The sequence below is a fragment of the Mytilus galloprovincialis genome, chromosome 4 (assembly GCF_965363235.1).
Source record: "Mytilus galloprovincialis chromosome 4, xbMytGall1.hap1.1, whole genome shotgun sequence".
Lineage (NCBI taxonomy): Eukaryota > Metazoa > Mollusca > Bivalvia > Mytilida > Mytilidae > Mytilus > Mytilus galloprovincialis.
The window spans coordinates 93,626,985-93,642,211 of NC_134841.1; the positions used below are offsets into that span (position 1 = coordinate 93,626,985).

Sequence of the window (15,227 nt, forward strand, 5' to 3'; positions counted from 1 at the left end):
GGTTAAAGACAACTCGCAGTACAAACAAAATATGAATCAGTAAAGCAGAAAATGAGTGGGATGGAAGAATATATATAACGTTCAGCAGAAAATCAAGTACTATAAACAGTAAACAGTAATACCACCATTAGTGATTTTTATACTTTTAAAGAATGTTTCCTTTTTCCTTTGGGAAACTACATAAGTTATGTTTTAGAATCTGCATCTCCCATTTCCATGGAAAAGGTTTCAGTTTCTACTTAATAGAATGCATATGTACTTGTCCATTTTGATCCTTAAATTGTAATTTAAGACTGACGATAAATGCCCATTCAATATAGTCCATGGATATGAGGGCTATGGGTTGGGACTTTCTGGTGTACTTTGCATATACATTCTGAAAAAGTCGTCCACAACAAACTTTATGTAACAAATGCATTTATTTACCCACATACAGATAGAAAATATTCAAATTCTGACATTTCTTCCCCGTAATGTAACCATTCCCAAATTTCTTGAGCACGTTCTTTTTTAATATGTTTACATATAAATAGTTCCGGTATCACTGCTTTAGGTGGTTTCGTGAATTTCAATTGTTCATAACTATTAAATTTATCCGCTGTTAGTTTTAAACGTGGCGGCTTAATAGACTGGTAGCTATCAGTTTCTGTATTTAAACGTGGTCTATACTCAGAAACTCGTCTAGGATAAAGTGAAAACCGCCTGCCATGACGGGAGGCGTTGGTATCCCCCACCTCCGTCTCAACATCGCTATCCTCATTATCACTATATACAGTTCTGATTATTTTTTCTACTTCCTGTCGGAGTTCCATAGCTTCAGGATGTTGAACTGTTTTCATTGGTAGATAACGGCATGATCGGGTTCTTATTTTGTCCGTATCCAAACCCATTGTTTTTGAGCGCCCAATTGGCGCTGAACGTGCATACAATTTCCTAAATTTATCAGAATCTGAATTGATTTCTACAGGTATTTGCTTCAGTAAAGATTTTGACCATTTTGTGTCCACGGCATTTGTATCAAAATGTACATGCGCACTAAGTTTGACCTTGCTATCATCGTATCCAAGGTCGTCATTAGCATACGGCTCTTGAAACATGGCCCTGAGGTCCGTTCTGTATTTGTTATCAATCGAGTTTTTAGCTTTATCAATTGGTAAGAGGTAACTGATACCCTTACTTACTTTCTCTCTTGTTATTGCATCTTTCATATGCGGAATCGGTGGTAAATCAGGCCATTCGTATTCAAGTAATTCAACATGATATTCCGGAGTTGATTCCTCCTGTTTTGATTTTCCTCTTCTTCCGGTTCTAGTAATAGCTGCTGGACTTGTCTTTGGTCTAGCTAGTTGTAAATCTGGGCCTGATATATCGCCCGGCATTATCTCACTGGAAATATAAAAAGGATCATAAACAAGTGAACGAATGAGTACAAATCAACAAATGATAAGTTACAGTTCTAGTCTTAGCCTGAATGTAAGACAAATGCATTTATTTACCAACACAAAGATAGAAAAATATTTAAATGTGAGTGCCAGCTTAGAAATAAAGTTAACATATAGCAATTATATTTTGTATTCCAAACATAACAGTATATTTAAAACAATTGTGATACAGGATAACAAATGAAATTCAACATAAATAATGCTAAGACTTAAATATACTGTGATGTTTGGCATCGAAACTGATGGACTATTTTCTCATTGGCACTCATACCACACCTTCTTATATCTATTTCATTTCGTCAGCATTTTGTGAGCCATATTTGCATACTCAATGTAATCATTGGTTATTGCAAAGCTGTACAAAATCGTATGAATACGTTTTGAAAAAGTTTAATTCATGACGAAGTGTAGATTTACTCTTTGACATGTTTGATGAATAAGACTATTTAATTTTAATGCCAGACGTTCTTTATTAAATATATATGTTTTGATTGCATATTCGGCAATAGTTTCCATACGCTTTCAAATCATAAATGAAAAAAAAGATAAATAACAGAGATTTAATACATTACTAAGACTTATAATCTGTTCTTTTTAAAAGTCAAAATAATATAGTTTAATAAGACTAGCAAAGCAATACAATATATGATAGAAATTATATATTTTCGGTAATAATTAAATACGAACCAAGGTACAAACGATGTCAATAGACTGAAGTCAGTGATGTGAAGCAAACATTTGGTGGATAATAAGGAATCGTAATATGCCTACTCGTCGTTTGTTCAGGATTAAACACATGTTTGATTATGGAAGCATTAAGTCGTAATTATATATACATTAAATCCGTAGATAAACAGATTGGGGCGGACGTGTTATAGCTGAACATACTTTTATTTACTTCTTTTTGAATTGTTAGGAATACACTATAATTATAAAAACATAGACATAGGCCTAAGGGTACGACCATTTAACTTCAAAGGGGGGTATGCTTTTCTTCAAAAAAAAATTATTCTAATTTGACGAAAAAAGAGTATCCTTGTCAAGCTGATGACAAAAAAAACCTTGGACTGAAACAAAAAAACATACCCTCCTTTTTTTGATGTTAAATGGTTGCTCCCTAACAATTTTGGAAAAATAGTACGGCGTTTTTTTTTATAATTTGTTTTTCAGTAAACATTAATATAGATTCACAATAAAGAAAATGACAGTGTTGTAGGTTACAGGTTCCTTACATATACCAGATATATTACCTGTTTTGAGCAAGATTTTACTGAATATAATTATAGAGATCTTTCCTTCAATGTATATCAGTTTATATAAATGTTCAAATAAATGTACTACTGTTTTTGTCACGGTCTAATTCATTAACTCTATTTACACTGTAAGTGTCGGCAACTTATAAGGAATTCCATATCAGATCTCTGTTTCCTTATTTTTGAGTTGAAGAAATGTGCAGCATAAACATTGTGACACTACTGTCAGGTCATTTGATTCATTGACATACCATCCTAACTAACGTTATCTGTAACCGTACAGCAAATTTATCTGTTGTTTAGTAAGGTTTATAGGGGTAAGGGATTAAAACAGTTTGCCCCTATGTGAGTTGTGCCCCTTGCATGTTTGTTAGGCATTAATTTCACAGATTCGTGTACGTTGTTGTTCTCTTTTATATAAAAGGAGTTGGCGAACGATACCAAAGGAACATTCAAACTCATAAATAGAAACCAATTTAACAACGCCATTCCTAAAAATAACGAAAAACAAATCCACATTGATCATTTTCAAAACACGAGGAAACTGCTGTGCTGGACTGATCAAAATGGAACAGAAGGGTACAAATCCAATCCCATATCACAAAAACGATTCAGTACTATTTTGTTTTTTTAGAAACAAACCAGTTTTTCAAAGTAAAAAAAAATCAAGTTTCGTGAGATATCTCTATCATCGTTTCAAAGTTGTCGTTCTGTATTTTTGAAACGGTTAGATCTATCATTTATACGTTAGCCTCATCATACAGCGAGCGGATCCCGAACCTCACTATTGCGATCTTCTTATTATCCCCTAGGAATTCACCCCAACCATAAGATACTGTACTTCAGATTTTGGATTAACAAACATACTTTTTATAGGACATGAATACTAAAGAATACATACCTTCTGGATTATTCACTTTTTCCCTCTTATCAAAATGCTTGAAGTTCCATTATATGATGTCAAGTCCTAAAATTGACAGTTATTATCATGAACCTACTGCTTAGAATATCATTCCTAAAATTGGCAGTAATTATCATGAACCCACTGCTTAGAATATCATTCCTGGTTGCTATATATATTAATATTGATTGACAAATTTGACAAAATCACTATACAACTTCAGTTAATCTCCAAGCCACCGAGCTAATCTTATCGCCGTATTATTATTTACATATAATCCTTAAGTCACCCATACATTGACTTGTGTACATATTTATTATAAATGGAGCGCCATATCTCACCTTTAAAAGTTAAACAAACATTTAAAAACAATCATTTGACAAGAAAGATAATATCGGAAAACACCAAAATAAAATGTCCCATTGTCAAGCTTCGCCAAGTTTACTTAAACCACTGATATCAGTGTATAACTTATATGTGAAATCGTCTTTAACGTAATTGGTTCTGGAAGGTTGCCTTTTAATATCAATGTTCGAGGTTTTTTTAAATGTCATAGATCAGAAAACTTGGGGGTCTCAAGTAACAAATACGATTAATTGTGTCAATAAATGCTATCAGATTTTGATGAAAGATATGTGTGATTATAATTATTTTGATTTACAATAGAATTCAATTAGTGGAGATTATTTTCACAATTGAAATTAATACTAAAATATTATGCAAATATTTACACCTCATTTGCTGGCAAGTATTAGTAAGCTTAAACAAGTGAACCCATTAAAAGCTTATGGTTTTTATGATAAATCCGTCCAGACGACAGGTCTATCGACAGTAATAAGTTCAAATAAAAAAAATATAGGACATCATTTTCATTTACTTATGATTAAACATCGGTAATGCAGAATTTGCAGTTTTTGTTTAGTTCCCGATATTAAAATACATTTTTCATTTTATAACTACTTTACTTTTATTTATACGGGTTAGTCTAGAAATGTGAAACAACACACACCGGAATAAGTTAAGGTTATGCAGAAATTTAACGTTTTATTTTCGTATTATAGTCAGAAAGCATGCATGCAAAAATAATTGTTAATGAAACACGAAACAGGTTTGACGTAATACTTCTTCACACCACCTTTAGTTAGTATACTAGTCCCAGTACATGAAAAGCCGGTCATGTCAAAAACCCGATAAAGTAACGCGTTAATATTTAACGCGATAAATACAGTTTTAACGCGTTTAAATAATTTTTAACGCGTTATTTAAGGGATGACATCAAAAGATCGATGTAGGATAAAAAACTTAAATCGAATAGTTTGGGGGTAGGGGGGTCAACATTGCCTCAAGTTTTGTTAGTCTAAAATCGATTTTACATATATCCATATAGGTAAATCAATTTTTCCCAAATTAAGTTAAGAAGGGGGTAGGGGGGTCAGCGAAAAAACTATGTGAATTAAGTTTTTTATCCTACATTGAACTTTTGATGTCGTCCCTAACTGTTTAACGCGTTAAGCACAAAACTACAAAAATTACCGAAAATACTTTCTTCTTTCGCCATAACAACGTTTTAAGGCGTCAGATTTTACTCGAAACTTACTAAATAAAATGGCCACATGTGTCATAACTTTGTCAATTAACGCGATAAAGTTTATTGATTTTCAACACAAGAAGGTTTAACGTGATAAAAGAGGGTTTAACGCGTTAAAAGAAGGTTACCGCGTAAAAAGATAAGAAAAATACAACTTTAACGCATGACAATCATTTTTAACGCGTTAAATGTATCTTTTACGCGTTATATGCAACTTTAACGCGTTTAAAGCATCTTTAACGCGTTAAAAACATATACCTTCATGAGCTACTTTTTGAGTTAAATGAGGTCGAAATTTTGTATATTTGCTCAAAATTCGGATTTGTGGCCGTATTTTCCCTTTCGAAAGAAAGCCATAACTTTTTTGTTTTAAAAGATAAACACAAATTGTTTTTTGTTAGATAATTTGTAATTTTTGTATTTTATAAGTATCCTAAAAAATTATGCATTTTTTATTCAGAAATAACTCATATTTATCAAATGGTCATGAATTAAGAAAAAATCGTATTTTTTTGCTGTATATTTATCAAAATTAAAAAAATTCCTCTATTTACAGTTTAATAAAATTTGGTCCACATAATCTTCCTGCAAAATGAAACAAAATGTCGTTTTAAAAAATAGGGGTCTATGCACTCGTTTTCAAATGAAATCAGTTTGAATGATGAAAAATAGTCGAAAAATGCATCTTTTCCCGATATGTCATAGTTTGACGTCACGAAAATAACATTTTACGTTAGCAACGTCGTTGCCTGCCCTGTGACTGTATCGTATGCCCTTAACTCGTTAAAAGCTACTTTAACGTGTTTAAGCAACGTTTAATTTCATTTAAGATTACTTTTCATATGTATATATATGGACTGATCATGTTAATTAAAAGTTTTTTCTGTAGATGGTGTAAACATGACATATCTTTACTATATCTTTACTATATCTATTAACCATACCTCAGTTAAACATTACAATCGGATATTGTTACACCGCTGTCAGTCAGATAAATAAACTAATCATAGATATCAGGAAAAAATTTTGTATTTACGCCAGACGCGCGTTTGGTCTACAAAAGACTCATCAGTGACGCTCGAATCCCAAAAATAAAAAAAAGCCAAATAAAGAACGAAGTTGAAGAGCATTGAGGACTAAAATTCCTAAAAGTTTTGCCAAATCCAGCTAAGGTAAATTATGCCTGAGGTAGAAAATCCTTAGTATTTCAAAAATTCTAAATTTTGTAAACAGTTAATTTATAAATATAACCATATTAATGATAATTCATGTCAGCACAAAAAAGTGCTGACTACTGGGCTGGTGATACCCTCGGGGAAATAAATTTCCACCAGCAGTGGCATCGACCCAGTGGTTGTAAATAAACTCATCATAGATATCAGGACAAAATTTATGAATTTATCAGCTAGCAATCATATGTGAATTGAGAACATGTTCGAAACAAGAGGCTATTAAGAGCGTGCATCGAGCATCTAGTAAACCATGCCCTATATTAATAATTAAACAAGAGCTGTCAAAATGACAGTAAACTGGATTCTTTAACATTTATTTGTGCTCTGGCATTTATCAATATTACAAGGACCAAAACTCTTAATAGGAAATTTTAAAAGGTTTGGTTGAACGGTTCATGAGTAAATGCACGGACACAACATTTTTTAAACTTTCAAGAACCGTAACTCCTGAACGGTAAAAGTCAAAATCGTCATTATTGAACTTGACCTCCATTTTGTTGTCAGTAACAACATATTAAAATTTTAAAAGGTTTGGTTGACTGGTTCATGAGTAGATGCACGGACACGACATTTTTTAAACTTTCAAGAACCGTAACTCCTGAACGGTGAAAGTCAAAATCGTCATTATTGAACTTGACCTCCATTTTGTTGTCAGAAACAACATATTGAAATTTTAAAAGGTTTGGTTGAACGCTTCATGAGTAAATGCACGGACAACATTTGGTTGCCGCCCGCCCGCCCGCCCGCCGTACATCTCCAAATCAATAACCGACATTTTTGACACAAAAATCCGGTTAAAAATGAATCTGTTATTAGTGCACTACCTGTTAAGCTGAAATAATCTGTCTGACTCTCTCTGACGTTTTTCACACGTGTTTTTTTTTTTACTAAGAGTACATACCGTTCGTCAACTCGTAGTCAATCGCATCATCCATAACTCGTCGGTATCTGTAAATATATCCTCACAACTTGCAGACATCCTAAAAGATGTGAGAAACGAGAGGCAATTTTTGACAATTGTAACGATATATAACGGGCACTTTGTGCGTAGTTAGTAACGATTACTATACTCTACGTATTATCACATATTAATATAGTTTATTGCTATTGATTAGGCAGTCTTCACGATGAGTGGCAGCCCAGGCAGCCCAGGCTTGTAAAATAGCTGTTGGGCCTGTAAAAATCACATCTACAGGCCAACAGAATCTAACTAAAATTTTTCAAAAATTGAGCTCCGGGCCTGTAGATTTAGCAGTTCATCGTGAAGACTGATGATTAGTGCTGCAATGTGCATTGTGTTTAAATGTAATATCAGTATTTAGTTCTATTATAATCTTAATTCAATCCTATTTCTTTCTTATTTTTTAGAAATAATTTTTCAAATATAACGTCATATTTGTGCTGTTTCAGAAATTCAAATGTCTGCATGACGTAATATTGTACCTTTTCAACACTTCGTATGTGACGTCATGGTTATGACTTTTTGCGTTCAGGCCTGGTTTGTCACTGAGTCGGGTGTGTCTATTTTCTGTGTTGGTCTTCAATGCATTATGTATTATGGTTTTGATTTCTGTAATTAGTTAACGTCAGTTTGATCATGTAAATCTTTTATATTCATTTGATAAAATTTACTGTTTGCAATAGCATAAATTGTTCTATATAATAAGGATGTTCTTATCACAAGCAAAAAAACCCTAGCCGTATTTGGCACAACCTTTTTCAACTTTTGATCCTCAGAGCGGTACAACTTTGTCCCCCCTTTTTTTGACTTTCGAACTTTTATATCTGGGCGTCATTGGTAAGTCTTGTTTGGACGAGGCGCGTTTTGGACGTAATGAATTTTAAACCTGATGCCTTTTGTTGTCTATTATTCATGTGTTTCTACGCCTAATACGTTCTGCTATTTATTTGTATTGTAGTCCTGTATATAATGATATCTAAGATAATATAAAAAAAAAATGCAATATTTCCGTAAAGTTATTAACTCATGGCAGCAACCCAACAACCTGTTGTCGGATTCGTCTAAAAATTTCAGGGCTTTAAGTAAACTATGCATACTTTAAACTGTGAATTTATGTTGAGTCATCATATTTCACGGGGGGGTCTCAACATGGGATTTTGGGTACAGGTGTGCAGCTGGGATTTTAAAAACACCCCCCATTCATATATTGAATAATTGTGAAATCCCTACCTATACATATATTTCACAGCGAAATCATAACCCATTCATATATTTTATGAAATTTATGACTCATTGATATATCACAATCGGTCAATTACTACCTATTGATATATTTCCTCGGTAAAATTGCACCCCATTGATATATTTGACGGATCAAAAAAAGGACCCATTCCAGCGGCACATATGTATATACCTTTATATAGGAAGAGACCCCCCCGTGTCATATTTAAGGCCCAGGATTCTATCAATTTTTATTAAATATTTATCAAACTTCATATTTGAGTTAATTTCTTTAAAATCTGTGGGAAAAGGCAAATTTGGTTAAACTCTGAATGTTACCCTTTTCACCATATATAAACAAACTTCGTAAATAGCGTTAGTCAAAAAATAAATCATCGTCAATATTAAGTAAGTATAACGATACTTTAAACCAAAGATCCAACCGACTGTCAGTATTTAAAACAACATTTTAATTTCACTTTCAGTTATGTCTTTTTTTTTATTTTTATTCAACAACAAATTGCACTTTCTGCTGTTAACAATATACCTCACCAGTCCAGCATACCAGTGAAGAGTCCCTGTTTGTTAATACCAGAAATCCAGGGTTGTTTTCTGGTAAGCATCAATATATTAATTCAACATTAGTATTATAATCTAACAGCTAAGTTATAAAATAATCAGCAATGAAATAATAAACAAGTAAATATCAGCGAGATTTATTTGTTTACCTATACATATAAATAGGAAAAAATACTATTTGGATATCATCTAGCAATATAAATGATTTTTGAGTATAGTTTCCGAAAACCTTCCATATTTTCTCCGTTAACGTGTGCATTGTTTTTCTATCGAATAACTTCCTGGTTTAAAACAAAATTGTCACACCGGTTTATGCGACTTTAAAAATAGAACAAACAGATGTGATATAGCATTATAACAGGTATGTCTAAATCAAAATTTATCAATAGTGTAAAGAAGATCAAGAGTAAGACTGGTTTCTTTTTCAAATCTTCTTTTTGTAACGGTAAATTGATATAAATAGCCTCGATATTAATCTTAACATGTGGCGGTGAACAGTAAAATTTATATTACTTCATCAGTTCCTGATGTGTAATTTTTAAAAATTTATATCTTTAATTAAGTTCTTTCATTTATTTTTGCTAGATCATATATTTCTCAAACAAACAAAAAAATTATTTCAACAATTTGAAAGCTTTTTCTAGGAAACAATTACAATGTGTAGTCTTACATTTTGCCTGTAATTTGTAACTATACATAAATTCTGCTTTAAAACAGCATAAACATTTATAGCTTCTGTTTTCTGTTCAGACATGTAGTAAGCTTTATATATACAAAACATTATTAATGTAATCAAATAATTTATTTCATAATATTGTTCATCATTAATTTTATAACCAAATACTAGATTTTTCAATGTTAGAATATTATTATCAATATTCAGTTTTCCAAAAAGATTTTTAATTTTACTAAAGAAGTCATCAAGAAAATGACATTTCAGAAACATGTGATCATAATCTTCAGTGGTATTGCAAAAATTACAATTTGAAGTATTGCAGATATTCCACTGTTTTAATAAAGTTTTACAAGGTAGAATAAAGTGTAACAATTTCCAACGAAACACTTTATACTTATTTTCTTTCAAATAATGGTGAACAAATTTCAATATATTACAGACTGAACTCTTAATATACTCAATATTTAACACTGTTTTCCATCGGTTAAAGCCAACAGGAATTTGAATCTCATTCTGAATGAATGTGTTATAAATTTTTTTTGTTTCTAACTTGTCTAATGTTTCTGTATAATTACAATTTCTCTTAATAAATAAAACATAATCTGTTTTTACTTGAGTTTTCTTTGAATTTTCTTGTCTTAAAATGTTTATCCATTCTTTTGGTAAAGCTTTCTTCAATTGAGAAAATTCTGACAACCAATTACATTTAATATTGAGTTTTTGTAAAATATATTTCTCTGATATGTTACCATTTTCATCTATAATGTCATTTACATATATGATTTTGCTATTTATCCAGTTTTGAAATATAAGGCTTTTTTTTTTAATCTTGATAAATTGATTTCCCCAGATTACTTGTTGTCGAATAGTTCTAAAGTTTTCTGGTTGCTCTATTTTTTTGTTTTTTACCCATGCTTTTAATATATTCAAATAAAATTCTGGCAGCTTATTTAAACCAGGAATTGAGTTAATACCATCAATGTTCATATGAAAGATAAGGAAATTCTTGCCAAATTTATTAAAATAAAATAATGGTATTACTTTCCAGTTGGCAAAATCTCCATATATTAATCTTTTAATCCACCCAATTTTTAAAGATTCCATGTATTTATCTATGTCAATCATTTTTAAACCACCATCTAGCAATTCATAGCTTAATACATTACGTTTAACTTTTTCTGTTTTGCTTTTCCATAAGAATTGAAATACAATTTTTTTAAATTTATCAATATATTCTTTTTCTATGTGAGAAACAGATGCTAAAAAAGTAATATTGGGTAGAATCAGTGATTTAATAACTGTTATTTTTCCCAATAAGGTTAGATTTCTTTTCTCCCAGTTTTTAATTATCTTCTCAGATTTTTCTAATTGTTTTTCAGCATTGAGCTTTTGACAATCATTTTTATTACAACCAAAAAAAACTCCTAAACATTTTACTGGTTTGTTTGTAAAGTTAATGTTTTCATATTTTTCTTTACAATGTTTGTGTTTTCCTAACCATATGCCTTCTGTTTTTGATCTGCTTAATTTAAGTCCTGATAATGTGCCAAAGATTTCAATCATATTTAAAACTTTTGAAATGTCTTTTTGTGATTTTAGAAAAAGTGTTGTATCGTCTGCAAGTTGGCTGACTTTTAATGAATGTGTTTTCCCATCTATCTTAATTTCAAAGCCTTTAATGTTATGGTCTTGCCTTATGTTACAGGCTAATATCTCTACTGCAATAACAAAAATTAATGCACTGCACGGACACCCTTGTCGTATACCGCGTTGAATGTTTATGGGTTCAGATATCCATCCATTATTTATTACTGAGCTTTTTATATCTGTATATAAAGTTTTAATCCATTTAAGCATAGAGTTTTGGAATCCAAATTTTTTTAAAGCTGAAAACATAAAATCCCATTCTAAAGAGTCAAATGCTTTAGAGAAATCTAAAAAAAGCAGTGCCCCCTCTATGTTAAATCTTTCTGCATAATCAATTATATCTTGGATTTGTCTAATATTATAACCTATATATCTATTTTTAACATACCCATTTTGATCCTTATGTATAATATTTGAAAGTATATTTTTAATGCGTTGAGCCAATGAATATGCAATTAATTTTGTATCAATATTTAATAAAGTTATGGGTCTATAATTATTTAAGCAAAGTGGATCATTCTTTTTATGTATTAGAGAAATAACTCCTAGTTTTTGAGAACTTGTTAACTCCCCTTTTTTATATGAATAATTAAATGTAGATACAGCAAATTCTTTTAAATCATTCCAAAAAGTCCTATAGAACTCAACACTAAGTCCATCAATTCCAGGTGATTTATTAAGTTTCATCTTGAATAACGAACTAGTACATTCTTCAATGGTTAATGTACCTTCCATTATCTCACTCTCTTGTTTATTTAATTTATGATCAATATTTATATCATTAATATATTTATCTATGGATTTTACATTTGGACATGTGCTATTATAAATATTTTGATAGAATTCTTTTTCTATTTGTAAAATTTTAGAAGACTCTGTATGTATATCTCCTTTTTCATCTTTTAAAGCAGTTATAGTCTTTCTGGTCTGTCTAGCTTTTTCTAGTCCCAAAAAAAATTTAGTATTTTTCTCTCCTTCTTCTACCCATTTAATCCTTGACCTTATTTGAGCTCCTTTACTTTTTATTTCATAAATTTTTCTTAGTTTACATTCATTATAAGTTAATTCTTCTTGATAATGTTTAATAACATCATCTTTACAGTTTCTGTTTATATTTTCATTTAATTTTTTTATCTTATTTTCCAATATATGTATTTCACTTTTATTTTTATTTGCATTTCTTTTACAGTATGCAACAGTATGTTCTCGAACTTCAATTTTGAACAGATCCCATTGATGGCCTATTTTATCAGTAAGTTTTGTTTTATTTTTATATTTCATGATAAGACCTTTTATTATATTTTTATACTCTGTATTATCTAAGATACTGTTATTAATTTTAAAATAACCTTTCCCTTTTGATTGTGATCTCCCTTTTACCTTTAAAGATATAGCTTGGTGATCTGTATGTGAAATAAGTGCAGGTCTTATATCTGTTGAATAAATATGTGACCTTATTTCTGGACAAACAAGAAAGTAGTCTATGCGTGAAGCTTCGTTTATCTTATTTTTAGCTTCGTTTATCTTATTTTTCCGTCTCCATGTAAATTGTATATTATTTCTATGTATGTCTCTCCAAATATCTATCAGTTTGTGTGTTTTGATTAACCCCTTTAAACTGTTGACTGGTTTTTGTTTTCTTTTATTATTTCTGTTGTTTTTTTTGTTGTCAATATTAGATAATGTATCATTCATATCTCCCCCTACTATGACCATACCTAAACTGTTTTTCTGTATCATGTCATTTACTTTTTTGAAGAAAACATTCCTATTTTTAGGTAGATTTGGTGCATAAATATTAACTAGAGTATATATACTTTCCGAAATTTCTATGTTAATCAAAATTATGCGCCCCTCCTCATCTTGAAATTTATCAATTAATTGATAATCAGTGTGATCACTTATAAAAATAGATACCCCTCTTGATTGAGAATTTCCATAACTGTGGTATGTATCACCTTTGAATTCATTTTTAAATTTTTCCTCTAAAGTAGAAGTAAAATGACTCTCTTGTACAAATAAAATATTACAGTTCTGATACTTCATCCACATATGAAGCCTTTGTCTTTTATCTTTTGAACCAAGACCTTGGCAGTTTAATGAACATATATGTATTGTTTCACTCATTGTTTACCATAGATTTCTAGTTAAAAAAAGTAAAGTTTCTTATATATAATATAACCATAATTTGTTTACAACATGGTATATACAGCTAGTATTAATATTAATATACACATTGTACATAACATTGCCAATAGTGCTTACAATAATATTGCAAATAATCATTTTAACATTTATAGTATGATAACTACATTGTTTACTTTTTATTTCATTGTCTATTTTCAGACCGCATATGGCCTTGACATTACTCAGACACTGACCCAGATTCTGATTAGCAAATTGAAGTGGTATGTCTGAACACCAGATGTTATTAAAAGAAAAGTTAAACAATTTCAGTGATGGTTTTGTGATATACCATATTCCAAATATTAGCCAGAATAGAAATATATCATTATTGGATTTACCTGTGAATGTTAAAAAAACGTGGATGGCTATACATTTAGTGACATGTTCTAAAAATAGATTTGGATTTTCCTTTTCTATACATTGAAAACAAGTGTGAAGAATATTACCACTCTGGATTATAAACGTGGCATAAATGACTGATGGATTTTTTTTCACATGGAGAAAAAAATGTTGGATATAGATATGTGTATTTCTTGCAATTTCAATATCAATGATGTGGTTTTTACCAAAGATACATTCAAATTCTAATGTTCTATTTATAGCGTACCATACTAACATGTGATTGTTTGAAACATAAACATTTTTTATGATAAACATATATTTGACATTCAAATAGTCATAATCTTTTGAAAGTATGCAATCTTGCATTGCATCACAATCATTTTTTTGTTTTTTTTTAATTAATAAAATAAAAATAATAAATTCTATGTACATATATTTATATTTGAGCATTGTAGTGTTTTAATTATTTAACAATTGCATTGTAATGGATTTACATATCATACTGGCCCTACGGTTTAAATGTCTTTTGTGCAGGACCTGTACGTTCTTGATACTCTTCTGTTGGGGTTGTTGCATTTCTCTTATCGGTTTTATTTCTTGGAGTTTGGTTCGTTCCTTGGAAATATTGGCTTATATCTCCTAGTGTTTTCTTTTGATTATTAGTCAGTTTTTTTTTCTTCTTTTTTTTGTGCGAACCATCTATTGGAGTGTTGGTGTTTATAGCTTCCAATCCTGAGTCATGATTGTTCATGTATGTATTGTCGTTGTCTGCACTTTTGTTGGTAGAAGTGTCTGTTTGATCATTACTGAGTGGAGCTATAGCTGATACTGTTTGACTGTCATTGGGGATTGGTTGCAGTATTGATTGTGATGTCTGCACCGAGTCTTCTGTTTCTGACTTATCCTCATCTGAATTGTCGTCTTCTGTGTCGTCACTTTCACTTAGATGCGAATTACACTCTGCTTGTCTGTGTCCTTGTTTGTTACAATGAAGACAAACCCAGTCATTTGGACACTGCGAAAATTTGTGACCTTTCTTTAGGCATTTATTGCATGAGATTTCAGCTTGATTGTGATTTTCTTGTCCTTGGTGAATAACTGTTGCTCTGTATTTACCAATAAGGACAGATCTCGGTAAAGCTTTACTTAAAGGAGCTACCATTGCGATTCTGTCTCCAGTTTGGCAATTTGATAACAG

At 30.8% G+C, this 15,227-nt stretch overlaps 1 protein-coding gene and 1 long non-coding RNA gene across 3 annotated transcripts; one reads left to right on the forward strand and one right to left on the reverse strand.

Moving 5' to 3' along the window:
* Positions 1-400: 400 nt before the first annotated feature.
* LOC143073422 (uncharacterized) lies at positions 401-4,047 on the reverse strand. 2 transcript variants are annotated; one of them, XM_076248963.1, is made up of 3 exons: positions 3,738-4,047; positions 3,597-3,689; positions 401-1,386 (listed from the first exon to the last, which is right to left on the reverse strand). In XM_076248963.1, exon 3 carries the CDS (start codon positions 1,377-1,379, stop codon positions 423-425), a length of 957 nt encoding a protein of 318 aa, XP_076105078.1. In that variant the 5' UTR covers positions 1,380-1,386; positions 3,597-3,689; positions 3,738-4,047; the 3' UTR covers positions 401-422. The 2 variants fall into 2 exon arrangements, with proteins under 2 accessions (XP_076105078.1, XP_076105079.1); XM_076248964.1 differs by lacking the exons at positions 3,597-3,689; positions 3,738-4,047 and adding an exon at positions 2,130-2,222.
* Positions 4,048-9,445: 5,398 nt separating this feature from the next.
* On the forward strand, positions 9,446-14,454 carry LOC143073423 (uncharacterized). Its single transcript, XR_012977498.1, has 3 exons — positions 9,446-9,538; positions 12,690-12,752; positions 13,847-14,454. It is a non-coding gene; the product is annotated as an uncharacterized LOC143073423 (long non-coding RNA).
* Positions 14,455-15,227: the final 773 nt, after the last annotated feature.

Coding starts and splice junctions, on each gene's coding strand:
- LOC143073422 (XM_076248963.1), bottom strand. CDS start 1,379: ATGCCGGGCGATATATCAGGCCCAGATTTACAACTAGCTAGACCAAAG.